We start from the raw sequence: 24,878 nt of genomic DNA on the forward strand, positions 1-24,878 counted from the left end.
GGGTATATTACCAAGGTGAGGACTCTGCGGTCAGATGGAGTCACTACCAGAAAAGGCATTACTGAAGGTAAGTAACTTGTGTTTTTTACTGAGTTTTATTTCTGAAATTAAGGATTATAAGGCTTCCATTTCCTTATTTTCTTTTCATTTATTTTATAAGGTAGTGCAATTTTAATGTATTGTTTTAGTTACTCCTTTTTAAATAAGGTATTTCTCTTTTTATTCCCGAATGTTGTATTGTTCAATTCTTACTTAAACGTGTTTACATTCTATTTTTAGCTGATATGAAGGCTCCAAAACGTCGACAGCCTTTTGTTCCATTTGCTCTTCGAAATCATACTGGCTGTATGCTGTGGTTTGCTACTCTAACCACAACTCCTACCCGGTAAGATTCATAAGAATGTATCCTCTCTTTTGACTGTTCCATTCTTTCTCAATTTGACGATAGAACTTGTTTGGTTTGCCTCTAGAGCAAGTGAGTAGGTTTGTTGAAATTAAACCTCATTGCTTTGATTAAGCTATATCTGCTCTCAGCTTGCAGAAGTGTGCATTTGTATAGGCCTTGCCTCTGCAAATGTTTCTTCAGCACCATGGCTGGAAAAAGCACTGTCAGATAACTGCCTAAAGCTGTGAAGGAAACTCATTTAAAATTAGTTGCTTTGGCCGAGTTGGAGAGAGGTGAAATTATTGGTGAGAATTTGACCAAGGTTTAAGCAGTTAAAGTCCGTGGTTTCCAAACTGTGGTCTGGGGACCCCTGGGATCCGCAAAGCCTCCTCAGGGGGTCCACAACTACTTTGAAAATTAGGTAATATTAACAGAGTAATAAAGTGTATATAAATAAGGAAGCTAAATGTACGATTGAACATTTTAAAAAAATACTGTAAATTTGAAGGAATTTGAAACTGGAGGCAGAAAATTAAATTAGTATCCTCAGATTGATTAGTGGAAACAGTGCGGGTGCATCAAACAGAATATAGTATGACCAATGCGTGGCCTTAATTGAATTTGGAAAAGTGGCAACCTTTCTATTAAAATTAAATAACTACATATTTTTTATTTATATGCGTTTGCAAATTATATAAAATGTGTCATCAATTGTGTATTTGTTTGATGAATGCTTTTTTTCTGTATTGTTTTGCAGTTCAAATCATCGACAATGCTTAGGCCAGGGTCCCCGGCTTCTTTTAATGACTCGTGGGGGGGAGGGGTGTCCCAGGATTCCATTAATGATTCAGTGGGGGTCCCCGGGTTCCAGTAATGATTAGGTGTGGGTTCCCATAAGTCAAAAGTTTAGGAACCACGGGTTTAAGTAAATCTTAACACTTTGACTAAATATTATTCCCATTGTGTTAAAAGAAACTTTTTGTTTTTTCAAATAATTTTACAAAGGGGGACAAAGGTGTTGGGGGGGGGGGGGGGGGTCAAAGTGACTTAGGAATTTAGGAGCTTCATCACAGCTTCAGCTTCCTGGTCTAATACAGAGTCTAGACACCTTCAAGTTGCACTCTCAACTCTCATTTCTAATCTGCATCAAATTTGTAGAGGAAGCAAAATGGCATTGCTGCACTAGCAAAGGCCTGGTCCTCAATTGTTGTGTTGTGTGGTGTGTATATTGCCATTCAGTCCAAGTGACTCACAAAAGCATATACAAGAGCCTGAAATAGAGCAAACAATTACATTAGGACCACTTTGAGAGGTGTTGCAGCTTTGTCATGTTTTCAGAGATAGACACAGGTCACTGAATAAGCAAGACAGGCTTGCATCTAGAGTGTAGAAAAGATTATCCAGAGCTCCCGTCAAAATGACTGCTTGTGCCCTGCCTGACAGGCTAAAGTCACAGCCCCATTCTCAAAGAAACTGGATGTGGGTAGATTGAAACCCATGCTCTAAGCTACTGGCTTACTGCAAAAGCTGTGTAAGCTGACAGAAGTTACCCTTGCTGCATACTGGTAAACAAATGCATGAATAGATGCAGAGGGAGAGGCAAATAGCAGAAAGAGGATTTTGTCAAACTTAGCAAAAATACCTCCTGAAATCTACTTGAATGCAACAACATCATGGTTCCAGTGGAGATCTGCAAATGACAACGTGCAGTATCAAAACCTCTGTAGGCATTCCGGAACTTAAGAAGGCGACAATTGGCATGCAAAAATCAATTTCATAAGTTAAGGTGAGGTTAGGAGCACTTGCAACCCTTACAAGCAACACAGAGTTGTCTTTGAAGTCAATACAGGTTAGAACTGGCTCCAGTGAGGTTACATTTATGGTTTAAGGGGGGGGAGTGGCTTGCTGCAGAGATGGCCACTTGTTAGAGCGGCTCCGCCGGATCGCCCCGATATAGCCCCCAATATCTGTTATAATCCTCCGAAGCGGGCACGGAAGGCTCCGCCCTAGGGCCGCTCGGAGCCCGGATGCTGGGAATACTATGGTGAGCCGGATCGGGTTTGGATTGAAGTTGCGGCCTGGGAGGCCAGTGTCCTGCGGCAATCACTGGCATCATTTGCCAGCTGCCTGAGAATAGCTGCACGCGCTGTGGACGTGGCCAACCGCACTGTAAGCCCAGGCGATGATGGAGAGGAGAATCAGACAGAGGGCCGGAACTGGCCCATACATATCCTAAAGGGGAGATCGGATAGGCGACAAAGAAGCTCTGCAGCAGAGACTGAGAGAGACCACACCTCGGCGACTGTAACAAGGGGGCCACGGGCTCCGAAACGCACTGAGTGCGGTGCTCCGCCTGTGGCTGAGGCCGAGGCTGAGCGAAACACGGGAGTGAAGTGTGGGGTAAAGCCCCGGCCTGCAAGGGGTGAGTGACGCTGATATACCGAATGGCCAGGAGCCCCCACAGGCTGAAGGCGATCTCCTGAAATCTCCACATTGCCACCCACGCCCAGGGGTCTTCCTCGCCCCTATTCTTCTGCTCCTACCTTGTCGACACCCAGAGCCACAGGCGACTCAAGTAGGAAGAGGAGGCCGGTCAGCTAGTGGACTGGCGATTCGGGTAGAGGCCCAAGGCAACAGCACAGGCAACACATTGTGGGGTGCCACAGAAGCTCAATCAGCTGGTGTGGCTGGAGGACGGCACTCTTGTGACTTCAGAGCCGAAATCTGACAGGCAAGCTTTGACTGGCATGGGCAGGCGGCAGTGAGTACCGCTCTCTGTGTTTCCCAGCACCCCCTTGTAGACCCTGCAGGGTCAGGAGGTCCAAACAATGACAGGAAGTAGGGGCCCTCGCAACACTCAACAAATCAAATTGGACAAATACACCCTGTTGCAGGGATCGCTGGCAGGACCTGAAACAATGGCGGTTCCTGAACCCATACTGCAGGATGTCAAGACAGCTATTAAGGGGGTCAGCGTGGACCTCACTGGGAGAATAGATTTAGTAACTACAGAGGTCTCCCTATCTGATAGAAACACATAGTGATTGATTGCTTACCTTAGAATTACCCCCAGGCGTCAGACTGGATCCGGAAGGTTTTCGTCAGCAGTACCCCTGCGCGTCGGAAGGTGGCGTCGTGCGGTTCCGCGTCCGTCATTGGCGTCGTGGTTCCCGAGATGACGGCGCGGCAGCTACTTAGACGCCGCCCTTGCGCGCTGACGTCAGTTTTTTCGTTTTCTGCGCCAGCAAGCGCAGATCCCGAGAGAGCGGTGCCCCCAGTCATTTTTTGACTGAGTTTTTCGAGGCTTTTTGTCTTTGTTTTTCGAGTGGTTCGACTCCTGGTGCCGTAGGGATGCCCGGCTTCAAGTCTTGCGGGGACTGTCATCACATGATGTCGGTGACGGACCCGCACCGCATGTGTCTCTACTGCCTGGGGCACGACCACGACCCCAAGTCGTGCCCTGACTGCCGGGCCATGGCGCCGAAGACTTTGCGGGAGCGGTCCCAAAAGTTGCTTGAAGTCCGGCAGTCGGCACCGCGCCGCTCAAGGTCCCGGTCCCATGGGAGGTCGAGGGACCCATCACCATCGTTCGCCGGGATCGAAGTTTTCGCACTCGGGGTCAGGTAAGGCAAAGCATCACAAGAAGTCGAAGAAGCGTCATTGTTCTCTGACTTCCGTTTGCCCATCGCGCACTGCGGCTGAGGGTACGGGTGGTGCCTCTCCGGCGGAGCCTATGCAGTCGCCGTCGGCCTACCCGCCCTTCCCGGGTCCGTCGGCTACTCTGGCCCAGCTGCAGGAATTTCTGTCAGCCATGGCCCGCCTCTTTGGGCTGTCGGTCCGCGCCTGCGTGCCTTCAGGCCCCACGGGCCCGACTGGGGGTCCTCGCCCTCTACTGTCGGTGGCTCCGTCATCGCTGTCGGCTTCAGCCCCCGTGCTTCAGAGCCCCCAAGGTTCCAGGCCTGGATCCCGGCTGACGCCGGTTGACCTTGTGACACCTCCGATGTCGACCCCACCGGCACCACCTCCAACGTCGCCCGTGCCACCGGACGACGTTGTCCCCGGTTTCAGCCCCGATGTGGACATGGCGCCGGAAAGGCGTCGCTCTACGCCGATTCCGATGCATTTCTACCCCTATGTCCAACCTCCTTATTTTTGGCCTGTACATCAGCCTTTGGAGGAAGGGGAGGACTGGGAGGGGTCTGAGGACCCTCTCACAGCTCAATGTGAGTATGACCTGGACTGTGCAGAGGAGCTGGGTGATGCCAGTGGTCTTAACACCTCTCCTGACCTTGGCATGCTAACTCCTCCTACCGTGGCTACGGAGGAGGGTGCAAGTTACGCAGTGGTGATGCGTAGGGCGGGCGAGGCTCTCCACCTCCAACTCCCTACAGTGGCCATCAGGACTAACCTCCTGACAGAAGTGCTTCAGCTGGCGGCTACCTCTGCGGAGCCACTGCTGCCTTTTAATGATGCACTATTCTGACGTTCTTTTGGGCAGCTGGTCCAGGCCCAACGCAGGGGCTCCTGTGGACAGGAACGTGGCCCAACGCCATCGCCCAGCCCCGGGCTACCCCCTTTTCCTCTCCCAACACCCCACCCCTGAGAGCTTGGTTGTGCAAGCCTCCACGTCCCAGATCGCATTCCCTACCGCACCCCCGGACAGGGAATCCAAGCGACTGGAGCAGTTTGGAAAGAAGATTTTTTCTTCCCCCAGTTCAGGGCTGCGGTATCTGAACACCGCATGCCTCTTGGGCCTTTATTGGCATTCGCCCTTTTGGCAACAAGGCAGATAGTTTGTTGGAGCGCTTTAAGGACTCGCGGGCTATGGCCAAGTCCTTGGGCCTTTCGGCCACTCGCCCTCCTCCACCTTCTGCTTTTCGCTCCTTTCGTAGCCACGGAAGGGGCGCCCGACACGTTCGCTTCAGAGCCACAGGCCTGCACAGCAACAGTCACAGCGTGGACGTGGAACGTGCCGAGGTGGGTCAGGGGGCCAACGTGCGGGTCAGTCCACCTCCAACCCGGCCACCACTGCCTCCAAACCTTCCTAGTCCGGTTTTTCAGGCCCATCACACGCCAGTGGGCAGCAGGATTCGCCATCACCTCCCCCACTGGTGCACTATCACTACGGAAAGGAGGGTTTTACAAATAGGCCGTAGGGGCTACTCCCTCCTCTTCAAGACTACCCCTCCAGCCATGCCGCCCCAGTACCACCGCATGTCTGGGGATCACTTGGCACTTCTTCAACAGGAAGTTGTGGCCCTCTTGTCCAAGGGGGCCATCAAGCGCGTTCCTGTGCCAGAAGTAGGTCGTGGTTGTTATTCCCACTACTTGCTGGTGCCCAAGAGGGACAAGGGCCTGCGTCCTATCTTGGACCTCCAGAACGTCAATCGCTTCCTCCGGAAGGAGAAGTTCAAGATGTTAACTCTGGCTCAGGTCTTGTCTGCCCTCGACCCTGGAGACTGGATGGTAGCGTTGGATCTGCAGGACGAATATTTCCATATCCCCATCCTGCCTGCCCACCGGCGTTAACTACGATTTACGGTAGTCCACAAGCACTTTCAGTTTACCGTGCATCCCTTTGGCCTTACCAGCGCCCCTCGGGTTTTCACGAAAGTGATGGCAGTTGTCGCAGCTCATCTGCGCCGATCAGGGGTGCCAGTCTTCCCCCTATCTCGACGACTGGCTGTTGAAGGCGGGCTCGCCCCAGGCAGTCATCTCCCACCATGGAGCTCTAAGTCCTCTTCCTCCCATTCGAGGTCGTCTGGACACTTGGGTGAGAGGCACAAGAAGAATAAATCGTCCAAGCGGACTTCGACTTCACCTCAACTGGCGTTCGTCGTCGAGAGATGTAAGGAGCACCGACGCTCTAGCACGGTTCTTTGGAGCCAGAGCCTGAGTCGACTTCGTGCCTCCCTCCCTTTCCGGGACCCGGAGCAACTCCCGCTCAAATTAAAGATGTTTATGAGGCCATGCGCCGCATATTTGAGCTGAACAACCCTGTTGGTGAACCCTCGGGCCCGCGGGGCCGGATGGGTCCCCATCGGTATTACAACTTCGTCCACGGTGCCGGTGGGGCCTCAGGGATCCGGGTCAACGCCGGTCATACCAACACAACCTCCCCCGGCGTCGAACCCAATGTCGGTGCCTGTGATGTCACTGATGCCCGTCGGTGACGCAAGCCCCATCCTCATCCCCGACGACACGGAGCCAGAACGGCGTTGAGCGATGACAATTCTGACATTGACAGAACCCAGGGGTTCTATGTTGTCGCCTGAGCAATTTGTGGATGTGTTGGCCTCAGGAGAGGAATGGGAGGAGTCTGGAGACCCACTAGAGAACCAGGATATCTCTGAGGAGACTATGGACTCTTATGGGGAACCTGGAGAAGCCAGTGGTCTGGATACTTCCTCAGGTATTGGCATGCTCTATGCTCCTACAGTGGCTTCGGTGGAAGGGGTGTCCTATGCCATGGTGGTGAAGAGGGTAGCTGAGGTCCTTGGACTGGAGTCCTGACTAATCTCGTGACCGAAGTGCTTCAACCTGGGGCTTCCACCTCTGAATCCCTATTGCCCTTTAATGAGGCACTTACGGATGTCCTTCTAGGAACATGATCCAAGCCTAGCACAGGGGCTCCTGTGAATAGGACGATTGCACGTCACCGACCCAAAGTTCCTCAGCCAACACCCCACCCCAGAAAGTTTGTGTAGGAGAGTAGGATCTGCTTCTTATAGGTCCCCTCACTTTCTGCTGATGTTTCACTGTTAAAGACCTAGACTGGCTGAGATCCTGCTATCCAGGACCCCAGCCTAGCTGCTTTCTCCTCTAAATTGATTGCATGTACTTTAGGTACACTCCAGATTGGAGTCTGGGGTACCCTTATAAGTCCCTAGTATATGGTATACTATGTACCTAAGGCATAGGTACCCCAGAAGCCTCTCAGGGGCTGCATCATGTATTATGCCACCACTGGGAGACCATTCAAAATGACACAACAGGTCTGCTACAGCAGCATGTGTACGGTGGTGCATGCACCCCTTACTTAGATATAGATTCACTATATCTATCCTTATCACTGCACATATAAACCCATCAGTCGCCCCTATGGCAGGCCTTATCAATCCTGAAGGCAGGGTGGTGGGTTTTATATGAGAGGGTGCCCATGCATGAGCAGAGCCCCTCGGCAGCCTTCGGAACCTCTATTCCGGGGTTTTTTGTGACCACCTCCCAGACAGGCTTTAGTGTATTGGTGCTGGGTGGGTGCACTCTGAGAGTGTTTTGATGTCTGCACTGGGGGCACATTTGGTGTTCCTGTGCATAGTCCAGCTCAAACCGGTTGCAGGAGCCATTTGCTCCTGCTCTGGTGCAAAACTGGACAAAGGACATGCGTGTAGCCACCCTTCTGTCCTGACCCTCCCATCGGTGGGTCCCCAGAGTTTGTCACACAACTTCCTTGGGTATAAAGTAGGAACCCCTGACTACAAGACTTTAGATTTACCTGGAAGAAACTCTGCATCTGAAAGAAACACGTTAGTTTGATTCCTCACCTTAGAATATCCCCAGGCGTCAGACTGGATCCGGAAGATTTTTGTAGCAGTACCCCTTGCGCGTCGCTAGGCGTCGTCTGCGGCTCCGCGTCCGTCGTTGGCGTCGCGCGCCGGAATGACGTCGTCGGAGTACTTAGACGCCGCCCTCGCGCGCTGACGTCAGTTCTTCTTTTTTCCGCGCCAGTAAGCGCCGATCCGGGAGAGCTAACCCTTTAGTCACTTTTTGACTAACTTTTTCGATTCTTTTTGGTCACTTTCGACTCTGGTGCCGGTAGGATGCCTGGTTTCAAGGCCTGCGACGACTGTCACCGACTGATGTCGGTGACCGATCATCACCGCCGGTGCCTGTACTGCTTGGGCCTCGACCACGACGCGGAGTCGTGCTCCGACTGTATGGCCCTGACCTCGAAAGCTAGGCGGGAGCGGTCCCGCAAGCTTCTCGAGCTTCGCCACTCGGCTCCGCGCCCCTCTCGATCCCGGTCCAGGAGGAGGTCCAAGGATCGGTCGCGGAGCCGCACTCGACATCGTCGCTCGTCTGGCTCAAAGTCTTCGGGTAAGTCGAAGCGCTCTAAGAAGTGCAAGAGGCGACACCGCTCTTCGGACTCCCCTCACCGGTCGCGCGACTTGGCCGAGGGTCCGGGTGGTTCCACCCCCGCGGCTCCGCTGGAGCCGCAGGTGCTTTGCAAATCCCCATACCCGCCGGTCCCTGGGATTGACGCGACGCCGACGGAGGTCAGTGCCATCCTCTCGGCCATGAGGAGCCTGGCCCCGCCGTCGACGCCCGCTGGCGTGCCTTCGGGCCCCGCGGACTCGACTGGGCGACCTCGCGTGCCGGCAGCTCCGGCCCCGGCGCCGTTGGAGGCGCCGGCCCCGACGCCGCAGGTCCCCGAGGGGCCCGAGCCTGGCCCCCGTCGACGCCGGTCGACCTCGTCACGCCTCCTCCGCCGGCGCCGACACCGGTACCACCCCCGACGCCGACTACGGTCGACGTCGATCCCCGGTTCAGCCCCTGTCCGGTCCCGACGCCGATGCGGCGCCGCTCGACGCCGCATCCGATGCCGCTAGAGACACATATTGTCTATCGACCGGCTCCGATCATTCCTCCTGTTTACCAGGAATCGGATGACGGGGGCGAATGAGAGGGGTCTGAGGACCCTATGGCCCTTCAGGGGCAACTTTCTCAGGACTGGGCAGATGAACTGGGGGAGGCCAGTGGATTGGATACCTCACCGGACACTGGATTCATCTCTCCTCCGACTGTGGCTTCGGAGGAGGGTGCAGCTTTTTCTGTGGTGCTGCGCAAGGCGGCCGCGGCCCTTGGGCTTGAGCTGCCTGCCGTGGCTGTGAGGACTAACATCCTCACTGAGGTGCTTCAGTCTGCCGCATGCTCCACTGAGCCTCTGCTGCAATTCAATGAGGCCCTCATTGACGTTCTGCAGGGCACCTGGTCCAAGCCCTCCACAGTCCCTCCTGTGGATAGGAACGTTGCCAGGCGCCACCGCCCTGCTCCGGGCGACCCCAGTTTTCTGTCCCAACACCCCACCCCGAGAGTCTGGTTATCCAGGCCTCTACCTCCCAATCCTCCTTCCCGTCCGCTCCTCCGGACCGGGATTCCAAGAGACTGGAACAGTTCGGTAAGAAGCTGTTCTCGCTCAGTTTGGGCCTGCGGTCTTTGAACACCGCCTGTCTCTTGGACCGTTATTCCCACTCTCTGTGGGATACGGTGGAGGACGTGCTGCCCCTGTGCCTGGAGGAGGCCCGGGCACGGCTTTCCTCAGCTCTGGCCGATGGGAGAGATGCAGCGCGCCATGCAATCTGATGTGGACTCGACACTACGGACTCGCTGGGTAGGGCGATTTCTACTACGGTGGCGCTTCGACGTCACGCCTGGCTGCGGTCCACGTCCTTTTCAGGGGATGTCCAGAGCACTCTCATGGACATGGCTTTTGATGGCACTCGCCTTTTTGGTGAGAAAGCGGACAGTGTGCTGGCTCGCTTCAAGGACTCCCGGGCTACGGCCACGTCCTTGGGCCTCTCGGCCCCGCGGCCACAAACTTCCGCTTTTCGCTCCTTTCGTGGCCAAGGAAGGGGCACCTCCTCACGTCCGCCTAGCCACCGGCCGCAGAACCAGCCTGCACGCGGTCGCGGACGTGGTTTCCGCCGAGGCGGTACTGGAGGACAACGCGGTCAGTCCATATCCACCCCGGCAGCATTCGCCTCAAAGCCTTCCTAGTCCGAGCTTTCAGGCCCATTCCTCGCCAGTGGGAGGCCGGGTTCGCCATCACCTGCTCCACTGGCGTACCATTACTTCGGACAGGTGGGTGCTGCAAATCGTCCGAAGGGGCTACTCCCTCCCCTTCGAGACGACCCCTCCAGCCATGCCACCGCAGCACCACCGTATCTCGAAGGATCATTTGAATCTTCTGTGAGAGGAAGTTTCGGCCCTCTTAGCGAAAGAGGCCGTCGAGCGCGTTCCGAGCCCAGAAGTAGGTCGTGGTTGTTATTCCCACTACTTTCTGGTTCCCAAGAAGGGCAAAGGAGGCCTACGCCCTATCTTGGACCTCAGGAACGTCAATGCCTTCCTCCGGAAGGAACGGTTCAAAATGTTGACTTTGGCTCAGGTTCTAGCTGCCCTAGACCCTGGAGACTGGATGGTAGCGTTGGACTTGCAGGACGCATATTTCCATATCCCCGTCCTGCCGGCCCACCGGCATTACCTGCGGTTCACGGTGGGTCAGGAGCACTTTCAGTTCACCGTGCTCCCCTTCGGCCTTACCAGTGCCCCTCGGGTGTTCACGAAAGTGATGGCGGTGGTCGCAGCTCATCTGCGCAGATCAGGGGTTCCAGTCTTCCCCTATCTCGTCGACTGGTTGTTGAAGGCGGGCTCGCCCCAGACAGTCGTCTCCCACCTCCAGACTACGGCGGATCTCCTGCATTTGCTGGGGTTTTCCATCAACGTGCCAAAGTCACACCTGAGCCCCTCTCAGAAGCTCCTCTTCATCTGAGCGGTTCTCGATTCAGCGCAGTTCCGGGTCCATCCACCGGAACAGCGGGTCCGGGATATACAGGCCCTGATTCCCATCTTTCGGCCTCTATCCTGGGTTTCGGTCAGGCTAGTGTTGCGGCTTCTGGGGCTGATGGCCTCCTGCATCCTCCTAGTGCATCACGCCAGGCGGCGCATGCGGGCTCTGCAATGGGACCTGAAGTTTCAGTGGGCCCAGCATCACGGCAACCTGTCCGACCATGTCTTGATCTCGGAGGGCACTGCACAGCAGTTGCAGTGGTGGCTCACGTACCGCGATTGGGTCGCGGGCAAGAGCCTCTCCCTACCCCTACCGGAGCATGTCGTCGTGATGGATGCGTCCCTCCTGGGATGGGGTGGCCATATGGGAGAGGCGGAGATCAGAGGACTCTGGTCTCCGGTGGAGTCTCGCCTCTACATCAACTTGTTGGAGCTGCGAGCGATCCGACTTGCACTGAAAGCCTTCCTTCCCTCTGTCCGGGGAAGTGTCGTGCAGGTGTTCACGGACAACACCACCGCCATGTGATATTGCAACAAACAGGAGGCTCTGCGCCTCTGGACATGGCTGGAACACCAAGGCATCACCCTGGTGGTTCAACATCTGGCGGGCTCTCTGAACGCCAGAGCAGACGAACTCAGCCGCCGGTGCATGATGGATCACGAATGGCGTCTGAACTCCGAGGTGGCGCAAGGTCTCTTTCAGCAGTGGGGAGAGCCTTGGTTAGATCTATTCGCCACCGACGAGAACGCGCAATGTCAGCGGTTCTGCGCGCTGGAATTTCCAAGGCGGCACTCGCTAGACGACGCTTTTCGCCGCGAGTGGAGTTGCGGTCTGTTGTACGCCTTTCCGCCTATACCACTTCTGCCCAGAGTGCTGAAGAAGATCAGGCGCGACCGGGCCCAAGTCATTTTGGTGGCTCCAGATTGGGCACGAAGGTACTGGTATCCCGAGCTACTGTTGACCGATCCTCCGATACGTCTGCCCCTTCGGGAGGATCTTCTGTCGCAGCAGCAGGGGACGGTCCTCCACCCAAACCTGTCCAGCCTCCACCTCCATGCGTGGAGATTGAGCGGCGGCAGTTGATGCCATTTGACTTGCCTCCTGAAGTCTGTGATATCATTCTGGCAGCCAGGCGTCCCTCCACAGAGACGGTATACGCCTGCCGGTGGAACAAATTTGTGGCATGGTGCACAGCAAAGGCTGCGGATCCCCTTTCCGCCCCTCTTTCTGAGGTTCTCCTCTTTCTTCTTTCTTTCGCCCGGCAGGGCTCTGCCCTGGGCACCTTGAAAGGTTATCTTGCTGCCATCTCTGCCTTCTTACGGCTTCCTGATCAGCCCTCTCTTTTCAAGTCCCCTGTAGTGTCACGCTTTCTTAAAGGCATTACTCACACGTTCCCTCCTGTCCCTTTCGTAATGCCTCAGTGGGACTTGAATCTTGTCTTAACATTTCTGATGTGCGCTCCCTTTGAGCCTCTTCACAATTGTCCTCTCCGTCTTCTCACTCTTAAGACTACTTTCCTGGTAGCCATCACCTCGGCTAGACGGGTGAGTGAGCTCCAGGCTCTGTCGTCCAAGCCTCCTTTTCTATCTGTTCATCCGGACAAGGTTGTCCTTCGGCCTCGTCCTTCCTTTCTACCGAAAGTGGTGACCCCCTTTCATCTTGGGCAATCTGTCACCTTGCCCACCTTCTTTCCACCTCCGCATCCTTCCAAAGAGGAAGAGCGGCTCCACCGTCTGGACCCAAAACGTGCGCTCTCCTTTTATTTGGACCGCACAAAACAGTTCCGGGTGGACGACCACCTTTTTGTTGGCTACGTGGGTGCTAAGAAGGGAAAAGCTGTGCACAAACGGACCATCTCCCGGTGGGTCGTTTTGTGTATAAAAATCTGTTATTCCTTGGCAAAAAAGGACCCTCCTGTTGGGCTGCGAGCCCATTCTACTCGGGCCACGGCGACTACTACTGCTTTGGGACGGGGAGTCCCTTTGCAGGACATCTGTCAGGCGGCGACGTGGGCTTCGCTGCACACGTTTGCCAGGCACTATTGCCTAGACAGCCAAGTCCGGAGGGATGGCTTCTTTGGCCGTTCTGTCCTCCAGGACTTTCTGGTGTGATCTTGGTTCGCAGACCCACCACCGGGGTTGGTATTGCTTGGGTATCTATTCTAAGGTGAGGAATCTAACTAACGTGTTTCTTTCAGATGAACAAGTTACTTACCTTCGGTAACGATGTATCTGTAAGAAACATTAGTTAGTTAGATTCCTCACCGACCCACCCATCCTCCCTGTTCTGCGAACCGACATCTAGGGTTAAGGCTATCCTTTTCAGGGCCCTAGATTTTTTGGCACCAGTGTCGGTCTCTTGCATGGCTCTACGTTCCTGGCGCGGAAAGCTATGTACAAGAACTGACATCAGCGCGCGGCGTCTAAGTACTCCGCCGACGTCATTCCGGCGCACGACGCAAACGACGGACGCGGAGTTGCAGACGACGCCTAGCGACGCGCAAGGGGTATTGCTACAAAAATCTTCCAGATCCAGTCTGACGCCTGGGGATATTCTAAGGTGAGGAATCTAACTAACTAATGTTTCTTACAGATACATCGTTACCGAAGGTAAGTAACTTATTCTACAGAAACCAAGTACTTCGACTATCTACACTATGTTGGATGATTGAAGAATCTCCCTTGGAGTTAAGGAGTTACTCCGCTGCAAGGCAGGCACCTGAAACTCATCTGACTGGTTTGCATCTACGCCGCTCCTGAAGGACTCCGAAGATTTCTGCAAAACAGAAGGTGGGTTCCCGTGGTCTCTGAGGTTGATCAGTGCTCTCAGCAATTCTGAGACCCGCATCCCTCGTGAGGACTGTGCAACCCGAACCCCTGACCACTGTGTACATTTGCAGCAGCATATGCTTTTTGGCGACCCCTGAGGCTGCGCTTTGGGCTATTTTTAGTCCAGACCCCGAGCAGTATTTCCACTGAAGATTTCCGGCCTACACTCCACGAGTGTTCCTTGGGCTGTTAGTTTGTGATTCAGCTCGATGTCCCTTCGCAATCCCTGGTCAGTCGACCTGTGGGTCCCTGAGAAGGGAACTGTAACTTTAAGTGGGCTTTCCTGGTTGCTCCAGACGTGCCCTGACTCTCCATCGCTTGGGGAGTCCCCAGGACCTTGCTGGTCCTCACCGAAGCATCTTTTCTCTGACGGTGTGGGTTGCAGTTGCCAAGGCTTGTTGGTGTTCAATCCGGATACTCACCCCCCAGCACTTGACATCCTTCGTGGGACAGCTCGCCTGCGGACTTTGGTCGTCGTAGTCGTCTCCTGGTCCCCGTGGCTTCAGAGTCAAGCTTCACCTCTTTGCACCTGAAACACCCGACATCGGTGGGGATTCGTCTATCGTACTTTGCTCACTTTGCCACTGGATTCAAGCAAGCCTGGCTGAAGACGGCTGAAATGCCAGAAACCGGTCCTAGGAAGCTTGTTTCCGGTCCAGGGAAGGCATAGCTTGGCAGTTCGGGCTGGACTGTTCCCATGAGGCACAGGGTCAGACTGATTTGCATATGGCCATGTCTGAACTGGGGTGGCAGAGTGGGCTAAAGAACGGTGATGGATCAAACCCAGATCTGTTGACTGGGTGTGAGTGTTTGATTGGTTCTGATGCTCCGTCCATCACCACCCCCTTTTGTACCTTTTTGGGGAAAAGGCAGATTCAGCCCTGGTATGGTTCAAGGACTCTTGCGCTATGGCCAGATCCTTGGGCCTCTCCTTCACTCCTCGTGGCCAATCTTCCTTTGGCCCCTTTCGTGGCAAAGGAAGTGGTTTCAAGCTGCATCAGCCCTATCCCAGCCATCGTCCTGCACAGACTGCCTAAGCCGTGTGTGGAGGTGGATGCTGTACATTCCATCCTGGAAGGTCGTCTACTCACTGCTCCCAGCAGCCGCAGCTTCCAAGCACTCCTAGGCTGGTTCTGCAGGACCACACTATTCCAGTGAGTGGGAGAATTCGTCATCATCTCCCCCGCTGGAGATTTATTACAACAGACAAGTGGGTCTTGCAGATCATCCAGGAGGAATATTCTCTTCCTTTCCTTTCTTTTCCTCCTCCTATTCCGCCAACTCAGGAACGGCTGGCGGAGGATCATTTGAAACTGCTCCAAGAGGAAGTTACAGCTCTTTTGGCCATAGAAGCTATAGTAAGGGTCCCAGCTTCAGAAGTGGGCAGTGGCTGTTATTCCCGCTACTTTCTAATTCCGAAGAACAACAAGGATCTTCGGCCCATTTTAGATCTTCGGACTGCCAATCTCTTCCTCAAGAAGGAGAAATTCAAAATGCTCACTTTCGCTTAGGTCTTGTCTGCCCTAGACCAAGGAGACTGGATGGTGGCATTGGACCTGCAGGATGCATATTTTCACATTCCCATCCTACCGTGCCACAGGCGTTACCTGCGGTTTAACGTAGGCCACGAGCACTGTCAGTTTACCGTGCTCCCCTTCGATCTTACCAGTGCCCCTCGGGTGTTCACCAAGGTGATTGCAGCTCATCTGTGCAGTTTAGGGGTTTCAGTCTTCCCCTACCTAGATGATTGACTGTTGAAGGCGTCCTTGCTCCAGGCAGTGATCTTCCACCTTCAGACTACAGCGGACCTCCTGCATTCGCTGGGGTTCTTTATAAATAGGCTTTCCTGTTTTCAGTTTCTATTTTTGGTGAATTCTGGTGGGGCTTTTTCAGTGTTTTCAAGTGATTTCAATACCTTTAAAAAAACAGTGGTTATCAGTGGTTACACATTTTCGCACCATTAAAAACAACAGAAACAGTGTTTTTCCGGTGTTTATGGAAAGTTTTGCTTTTATTGTTGCTTGCTTTCTGCACTGATAGTGCATGGAATATAGACAATCAAACTTATTGTAGTACACCATACAATACTTCTTCAGTGAGTCTTTGGTCATGTGCGTTCACTCTTTTCTTCACATGTAAACTTTTATTTGTGAAAAGGCCCTCTCAACATTGGCACTTGCGACGGGCAACGCCAAAACAGGCAGTACACATGTTTGCTAACTCTGGCCACTGACATAGCTTTCCATGCCAATACTGGTGCATCTGAAGATTGCGATTCTCTGGGCAGGTTCTGTAACATTTGCGTTGAACTGGACGCTTATGTCCTCAGGGTTATTGAAGCGGTCAAAAATGAATAGCACTTTTGAAACTACAGAAAAAATTCCCCTTTACGGAAGGGATCTAGAACTTGAGTACCAAACTTAGGTTTGATTGACTTCAAATGCCATGGTTGGTGAAGAGACATTTCTTTTCATCATTGCAAGCCATTTCTCATACATTATAAAATAAAAGTTTCTGAGATGCTCTTCAACATTGCTTTGCTTACCAAGTGGCAAGCACTCTAACATGGAACATGTTGCAATTCCGAAGTCACTAAAGGTGTCGCCCAGCCTTCTCTCTAGGAGATGTTTCACATCTACACCAATTATGCTGAACACTTGGCAGACAAGGGTGTTTTCAGATGCTAGTTTTTTTTTATTATGTCCACTACAGAAGTTATGTTTTCCTGTAGTAATCCAAGAATGTAGTAGAGTGCACTTTTTTCACATCACTATCAATATGCGACCAAAGATCCTCACATTTCTTGCCTTTGGCATCATCACTCAGCAAACATTCTGTAAACAGTTGCCACATGGATAATATAGCGTCCACAGTCCCTTGGACTGAGAACCATCTGATAAGTAACACAGTTGGGATGACTCTTTCTTTGATGCCACACAAAGTACAAAATGAGAAATATTTGCGTTTTAGTTCCCGCGCATAACAAAACAGTGACCCAGAATGGACCAAAAAGTCAATAGCATTATTCATTAGCTCTGAAGATTGTAAAGATGCTTTCAGCATACCATCTAACAAGTTTTAAGGATCTCTTACAGGGAAACACTTCAGCTCAGGTATAGTTTTTGACAGGTCATCACACAACTTTTTCATATACGTAGCTGAATCACTGCAAATACAAATAATATCACTCCAATCTTTGTTGAACTTGGAAAGAACCTTTTTGCAGTGGCATTACAAGTGACACTGCGTTACATGTTTTCCAAAAGTCTGGTATCATGTTTTCATCACTATCCCAGATGCTTACTGATAGCACTCTTTTCACATACACTTGTCACTATACCTTGCTTTGAATGTTTCAAGCCTGAGGTGTTGGCAATGCACCTACAATCAATACTGACTCACTAGAAGCTGGAGGCTGATGTATCAAGGGTTTTTACCCACTCTCTGTGGCTAAATGTGACGGTACATTTTGGGATAGATTCTTATTAAACCAGCCATTTCACCTATCAGTGAAAGAATCAAATGCAGCCAAAATATCAAATATGATTTTGAAATTTCCTGATTCACTACAGTTTATAAAATAACTAAACAAGACCTAAACATGCTTCTAAACCCTGCATCTTTAGACCAAAGACCACAAAACTGAAAAAAGCAAGAGGAAGTAGAAACAATATTTTAGTGACATCCCTGAACAACAAAACTCAAGCAGAACATTTTTAGCCCAGTCTTTTTTGCTTGTAGCTTGTATAACAAAGTTACATTGTAATTGGCCCATTCAGGAAGAAAAAAATGACTCTTTCACGCTCTTTTTCCTTTCTTTGAATGGCATTTAGTTTGTGGTTGTGCATGTGTTTTTTCAGTGTTTATATGTTAACACTGGTGAGGGCTAGTTTCCTTTCGGTGGGGTTTTATCAGTTATTATAGGTTTAAACCTAAAACCGGACAGCCTATTTATAAACATGCTGAAGTCACCCCTGACTCCTTCTCAGACGCTCTCTTTCATCGGAGCTGTTCTGGACTTAGTGCAGTTTTGGGCTTATCCTCCCCAGCAGCGAGTCCAGGATATTCAGGTTATGATTCAGATGTTTATCCTCTATCCTGGATTTTGGTGAGACTGACTGAGTCTGTTGGGTCTCATGGCCTCCTGCAACCTGTTGGTAAGACACGCCAGGTGGCGTATGCGGGCTCTGCAGTGGGACTTGAAGTTCCAATGGGCACAGCATCGGGGAAATCTCACCGACGTGTTTCAGATCTCAGAAGGAGCTGTGAAGGATTGGCATTGGTGGTTATCAAACAGCGATTGGGTCAACGGCAGACCTCTCTCCCTTCCCCAACCAGATTTCCCAGTTGTGACAGATGCGTCTGTTCTGGGATGGGGCGGGCACATGGGAGAGGCAGAGATCAGGGGTCACTGGTCTCTTGTTTGGAGCTCCGAGCGATTCGGTTGGCATTGAAAGCATTTCTTCCCTCTGTCAAGGGGAAGTTGGTGCACGTGTTCACGGAAAACACCACCGCCATGTGGTACTGCAACAAGCAAGGCTGGGTGGGGTCGTGGATCCTTTGTCGAGAGGCCCTGCGTGTCTGGGCATGGCTGGAACAGCAGGGCATAACCCTGGTGGTTCAACACCTGGCAGGTTCTCTGAACGCCAGGGCAGACGATCTTAGCCGTCAATGCCTTCGGGATCACGAATGGCATCTCCAGTTGGAGGTGGTGCAAGGTCTTTTTCAATAGTGGGGAGAACCTTGGTTAGATTTGTTTGCCTCCAAAGGGAAAGTTCAATGTCAGCTGTACTGCGTGCTGGCGTTTCCAAGGCTGCTATCGCTCGGCGACGCGAGTGGAGCTCAGGCCTGTTGTACGCCCAGGGTTCTGAAGAATATCAGCAGCGACTGGGCCCAAGTCATCCTTGTGGCACCCGACTGGGTAAGGAGAGTCTGGTATCCATAGCTTCTGAGCATGAGTGTTGATCCTCCGATCAGGCTGCCCCTTCGGGAGGATCTTCTGTCGCAGCAGCAGGAGAGGGTTCTCCACCCGAACCTGTCAACTCTGCGCCTCCTTGCGTAGAGATTGAGCGGTGGTAGTTGACGGCCTTTGTCCTTCCTCCCAAAGTTTGTAAAGTTATTCTGGCGGCCAGGCTGCCCTCCACTAAGTCGGTATATGCCTGCCATTGGCGGAAATTTGTATTATACTGTACAGAAAGGTCTACTGACCCTCTTTCCGCTCCTCTTTCTATTGTCCTTTTGTTCATTCTAACCCTTGCCCAGCAGGACTCTGCTTTGGTAACTCTCAAGGGTTACCTTTCTGCTCTATCTGCTTTTTTGTGGCTGCCAGATCAGCCCTCTCTATTTAAATCTCCTATTGTTAATAGATTTCTTTCTTTCAAATCTATTGTATTGAAAATACACGTTAAAACAATACAACAACAAGCATAAAAAATGAAAAAGGAAGAATATTACCAAGGAGGGAAATGGGAAGAGCGAGGGTAAAAATAAATCAACATTTTTAAAGAGCACAGCATTGGGATCCAAGAGATATTGGTATGTTAAAACAAAGATACAGAGCAGTTGCACGTCTCACATCTGTAACCTGTGGAAAGATAGCATACAGGGTCAAGAACATTTAACATGCGTAAAGAGGCTAAGTGGCGCATAGAAAAAAGGAAATACCAATGTAGGACAGAGGAAGAAAAATGCCCCACAGAAAAGAGGAGAAACCCTGTGAAGGGAAGAGCAAAAGGTGCTGGAGGACCCATGGAATGTCGTGTCTGTGCAGATGTCCAGAGCTATGTGGGAAATCAGTTAAGTGCTATCTCTGTTCATCCCCCAAAGATGAAGCTACGCCATAAGGAGTTCCATCGCCATGGTATGCCACAGGCAAGTGGACCACAGGGTCACTGGTGGTGCCTCAGCCTTCTTCCAGTACACGGCTATTGTCTGTTTAGCTGCGCCAAGCATGTGCAAGATTGAGCGCCAATCCGCATGTGTCATAGCAAGGAGATTCGCCGGTTTGAGTCCCAGGATAAGTACTGTCGGGGTTACAGGTATGGGGTAGCCAATCACCTGTTTAATGTAACTGAAAATCTCCTTCCAGTAGGTGGCCAATAGCAGGCAGTGCCACCAAATGTGAAGAAAATCCCTGATAGCGCTCGTGCAACGCCAACAAACAGGAGAAGAATTAGGGAACATTTTTATGTAACCTGTGGAGAGTGTAATACCAATGTGTCATTACTTTCTAGGCAGTTTTCCTCTGAGGCATGCTGCGGAAGAACCTTGGTATGTCACGCCATAATTGTCCCCATTGTTTATGAGTGATATCATCGGGACTACTGGATTGCCATACCAACTGGTAGGTATGTGGAGTGGTTAGGGGGGCATGTTGGAGCATTTGGTACATGCGAGATATCATTCCCCTGGATCCGTCATAAGAACGAATCAGCAGTTCAAAGGGAGTGAACGAACGAGTGGCTCCCTGGAGAGCGGATGGTGCCTGTACCCAGTGCCGAAGCTGAAGATATTGTAATCTCACGCCCTCAGAAAGGTGAAATTCCGGTTTGCATTGATCGAAAGATTTGAAAGTGTCTCCCGTGAAAAGATCCCGGAGTATTCGACAGTCTCCTTCCGACCAAGCCAGAAAAGAAAGGATGCTTGTTTCCGGTCCAGGGAAGACATGGCTTGGCAGTTCGGTCTGGACTGTTCCCATGAGGCACAGGGCCAAGACTGATTTGCATATAGCTGTGTCTGAACTGGGGTGGCAAAGTGAGCTAAAGAACGATGATGTATTCACCCCAGATCTGTGACTGGGGGTGAGTGTTTGCAATGTTCAGCACTCCATCCATCATCTCCTTGTGTTTGCATAGAAGCAGATAGCACATCGTGTAACAGGGAATGGGAGGCAAACAAGTAATCAATGCGGGAATAAGAGCGATGGACATGTGAATAGTATGAATAATCTTGTGTAGCAGTGGAGTGATAGAGCCAGATATTCGATAGTCCTGGATCAGTAAACATTTTCTTCAAAGAAGCGGACATGGCCCCAGCCCCATGAAATGTACTAGCATTCCGATCCAGTCCCGCATCCCACACCAGAGTTAAATCGCCCCCAAGTATAAGCTGATGGTCATTTTGCGTTAACTGTTCCCATAGGAATACTCTGACAAAAAGATCCTGTGCTTGATAGGGAGCATAAATGTTAGAGAGTAAGCGTCTGTACTCCGACCCGGACCACTAGTTGGAGAAATCTACCCTCCTTGCCTCGAATCGCTCGGTTATCTCCCTGACGAATGCCTGCCCTGCACAGAATAGCCACCCCAGCTGTTTTCGTAGGTGCAGATGCCCAACACTGAGGGGGATTTAGGGTGAGCCATGCGGTGTGTATCCCTCCTCAGGAGGTGTGTCTCCTGCAAGAAGATAATGTCCGGGTACTGTTGTAACAAATGGCGCATGATTTGACGGCGCTTGTTAGGGGCATTAAGACCCTTCACATTAAGAGAGAGGATCTTCAAACAGGGTACGGCAGTCATAACAAATGTACCCATCCGCCTTCAATTGTTGAGATACCAATACAGAGCCCAGAGCACCCCTTCCTCCATCAGCAAGCCACCAGACAGAGAAGACAACGCAGAAATGCACCCCAACATCCGGCAGTGAGTGGAGTGGGTCTACTACACAAGGCAGTAGCCAACAGCAAGAAAGTAGCATGGTCCAAATGCAATAGCCCTCCCTCCCTCCCTCCAAGATAATGAAAAGGGAAAAGGAAAGAAAAAGAAATATAGAGCAAAACCTCAAGAATCAATAACGGCCAACATGGCCAACAAGTCCTATTCCACTCCAAGAACAGGCTAGGATCTATAGCACAGGCCATTCCAGAGATGTTACTCTCTTAGGAATAGAAGATAGGGGCGAGTCTGATGGAACAGAGCACAACTGCCAGACGGGAGACACCGGCTCTGCTGCCACTCTGTAGCCAAGGCAAAAGAAAAACAATTGCTGTTCATGAGAACCCATCGCTGTCTCAACGGGGAGCGGTAATGATAAAGTTCAATCAAACCTTCTAGAGCATGAGATCCTTCAGTCGTCCTTTGCTTGGGAAAGGGGGGGGAGACTTCTCACCATCCATGGAACGAAGATGATGGATTATGTCCTGCTTCGCTTGGGAGGAGGACCATTCCCCATGCTTAGGTGGTCGGCGCTGTCTGAGCGCCCTGGCTCACTGTGGCTTTGTGGGCTCCAAGTCCAGGGCGGCAAGCGTGAGGGGCTAGTAGGTGCAGAGGAGGCCGGAGGCAGAGCAGCTGAGTGGCTTCTTGGAGAGAGCGCACCACCCGACGTTTAGTCTCTCAGTTTAAGATGAGAGCAAAAGGATGTCCCCATTGGTATTGAATACCCAGCTCACGGAGCTTGTCGGTGACGGGTTTAAAGTCCCTGCGGCATTGGAGCGTAGTGGGTGCAAGATCTTGGAAGAGCGCGATAGTGGAGACAGTAAGACATCTCCGATTTGTTGCGCGCTGCCTTTAAGATTGCCTCCTTCTCTGTGAAAAAGTGAACCCTAGTTAGTATGTCAGGAACTAGACCAGACCGTCCAGGGGGTAAAGCTATACGGTGAGCCCTGTCAAGTGCCGGCGGGGAGGCGTCATCATCCCCCCTGATCTTGTGAAGGAGCTCTGCAACGAAAGTCATAATGTCCGAGCCCACTGCCCCTTTAGGAACACCTCGAAGGCACAGGTTGTTGCGTCGACTCCGATTTATCAAATCCTCCTGCTTTATTTGGATCTCAATTTGTTGTTCTTCGAGGTGGGCTAGTCGTTGCCAGAAATGCTCCTGATCTTCCGTGCAAGCATCCACCGTCTTCTCAAGATCATCCACCCTCGCCCCATTTTCTGTAACATCTTTCCTGAGTTCCTTGATAATTGTTTGGACCTCAGTTTTGAGGGATCCAAATTCCGACTTGATCTCCTGCAGGAAATTAGCCTTGAAGGATTTGGTGAGAGGGTACGTAGAGCCCTCAGCTGGAGAAGCCATAGTCGCGGAAGTTGCTGGACCAGGTTTATTCCACAACGACGTTACAGGATTATCTTTCAGAGTCACGGTAATTTCTTTCCCAGCTTTAGTGCGTAGCATGACCTATCAGACCTGACACACACAGTGGGGATTTAGACCTGGAGAGCCGGGCAGGGGGTCCAGCACACCCCTGTGTAAAAAGCCAAAAGTGCTCGTAGTACAGGTGGGAAGAGCCACCGAGGCAGGCAGGGGGCGCCCCCAAACACAGAGTGAAGCTAATAAAGGAGAGGGACGAGGACTCCGCCCCACCGCTTCAACAGCCCCTCCAGACTCCTTCCCTCAAAGCGTGTGGAGGAAAGATGTAGGCGGGCGAGCAAGGAGGCTACCTTCTCGTAAGGTCCCAACAGTCACAGGCGAAATCCTCAAGGGAGCAGGAGCAAAGCATAGAACAGGAAAGAAGGGCTCCCCTCAAAGCACCAAACATGCGCCACGACAGGCAACCACAGCAGAGAAGTTCTTTCAAGGTGCTATTGCTACTCCAGGCCTGCACCGCAGTCTGCAGTGGGGCCCCAAGGCGCTCCTGCCAGCCAGCACCATCAATGTAGTCCTAGTAGTGCCTATATTACTTGTGATCCGCTGGCAGTATGGCACTGTACATGGATATCGCAGCCTGGCAGAGTCTCAAAATAGTAATAGGCGTCAGTCTCACTTGTTTGTTGTGAATATTTTCTCCATTTCCAGATGTCAGTGTACATGATCTGGAGTTGTGTCTGTGCCCCAGCCAGCTGTGATGAGTTGCTTTGTGGCATATTAAGATCACAATGGTAGGTTAGTGCACTTGGGAGTCTGAGAAAAATGTAGCTAGCAGAGCAGGTATGTCAGTGTCAAAAATGAATATGCCAGTGCTGCCACAAATATGCCGACACTCTCTAGTGTCAGAAGTTATCAAGTTTGCCAACCATGCTGTAGTGTAATACCAATAGCAGGCGATCTTTAGCAATGTTTTCTTATTTGCAGTTCTGCAAGCTGAGGAACAGGTTCTGTAAAAGATAGCTGCCCATTAGGCATTGGTAATAGTGTGTCCTACTTTAGTGTCCCATCTACATTAAGCTGGGGTTTTAGCAGGTTTGAGGTTGCGGTTAAGATATTTGTATAGTTATGATAACATGTGTTTGACAACTTTCTTTGTGAGCGACAAGTTCTCCAAAGGAGTAGGGAATCTACTGTCATGTAGTTTGATTGAAGCATGAGTTACCCAGTGCCTAAGGTGTATGCATCTTCTCCTCCCAGACACTGGGATCCTATAATCTGAAAGAGTCTATAAGTTATAGATTCCTTATTTTAGAATCACCCCCAGGCATCAGACTGCATCCAGAGAATTTTTCTTCAGCAGTACCCCTGCGCATCGGTAGGTGGCGTCGGTCAACTCCCCGTTCGTCGTTGGTGTCATATTCGCCGGAATGACATTGCTGTATCAACTTAGACGCCGCCCCTGTGTGCTGACGTCAGTTCTTTCTTTTTCCACGCCAGCCAGCGCAGATATTAAGAGAGTGGAAACCTTAGTAATTTTTTTGACTTGTGTTTTTCGACTTTTGTCGTCATCTTTTTCGAGTCGTTCGACTCCTGGTGCATGCAGGGATGTCACATCGGCGAACCGGCTTCAAGCCTTGTGACTCTTATCACAAGCTGATGTCAGTCATGGATCCGCACCTCGTGTGCCTTTGGTGCCTGTGGCGCTACCATGACCCGAAGTTGTGCTCCGACTGTCGGGCGATGAAACCCAAGTCTTTGCCAGAGCGGTCCTGAAAGCTTCTGGAGGACCAGCAGCCAGCTCCGCGCCGCTCGAGAGGGAGGTTGCAGGACCTGTCGTGGAATCACCACCATAACGCCCCATAGAGGTCTTCGTCTTCAGGTAAATCGAAGCACAAGAAGAAGTCGAAGAAGCACTGTCACTCTTCGACCTTCTCCCTGTCCGTCGGCCAATGCAACGCGGTACGCAGAAGGTCGTTGTCCTTCGGCTCTGCCCCCGGAGCCCACTGGGACGGCTCCAAACTTCCCTTCCTTCCTGGGAGCCTGTGCGCCCCCTTCCCAGCTTTGTGCATTTTAC

The 24,878-nt window shown here is 51.8% G+C and overlaps 1 protein-coding gene across 2 annotated transcripts in view; it reads left to right on the forward strand.

Annotated features, from left to right (window-relative positions):
• The window catches only part of VPS13D (vacuolar protein sorting 13 homolog D), a 2,738,381-nt gene that overhangs the window by 1,333,246 nt on the left and 1,380,257 nt on the right, over nucleotides 1–24,878 (forward strand). For both annotated transcript variants that reach the window (XM_085608633.1, XM_085608634.1), the window contains exon 41: nucleotides 280–385. In XM_085608633.1, coding sequence (XP_085464759.1) covers nucleotides 280–385 — 106 coding nt within the window. The remainder of the gene's footprint in view (nucleotides 1–279; nucleotides 386–24,878) is intronic.

The sequence above is a fragment of the Triturus cristatus genome, chromosome 1_2, assembly GCF_964204655.1.
Source record: "Triturus cristatus chromosome 1_2, aTriCri1.1, whole genome shotgun sequence".
NCBI lineage: Eukaryota > Metazoa > Chordata > Amphibia > Caudata > Salamandridae > Triturus > Triturus cristatus.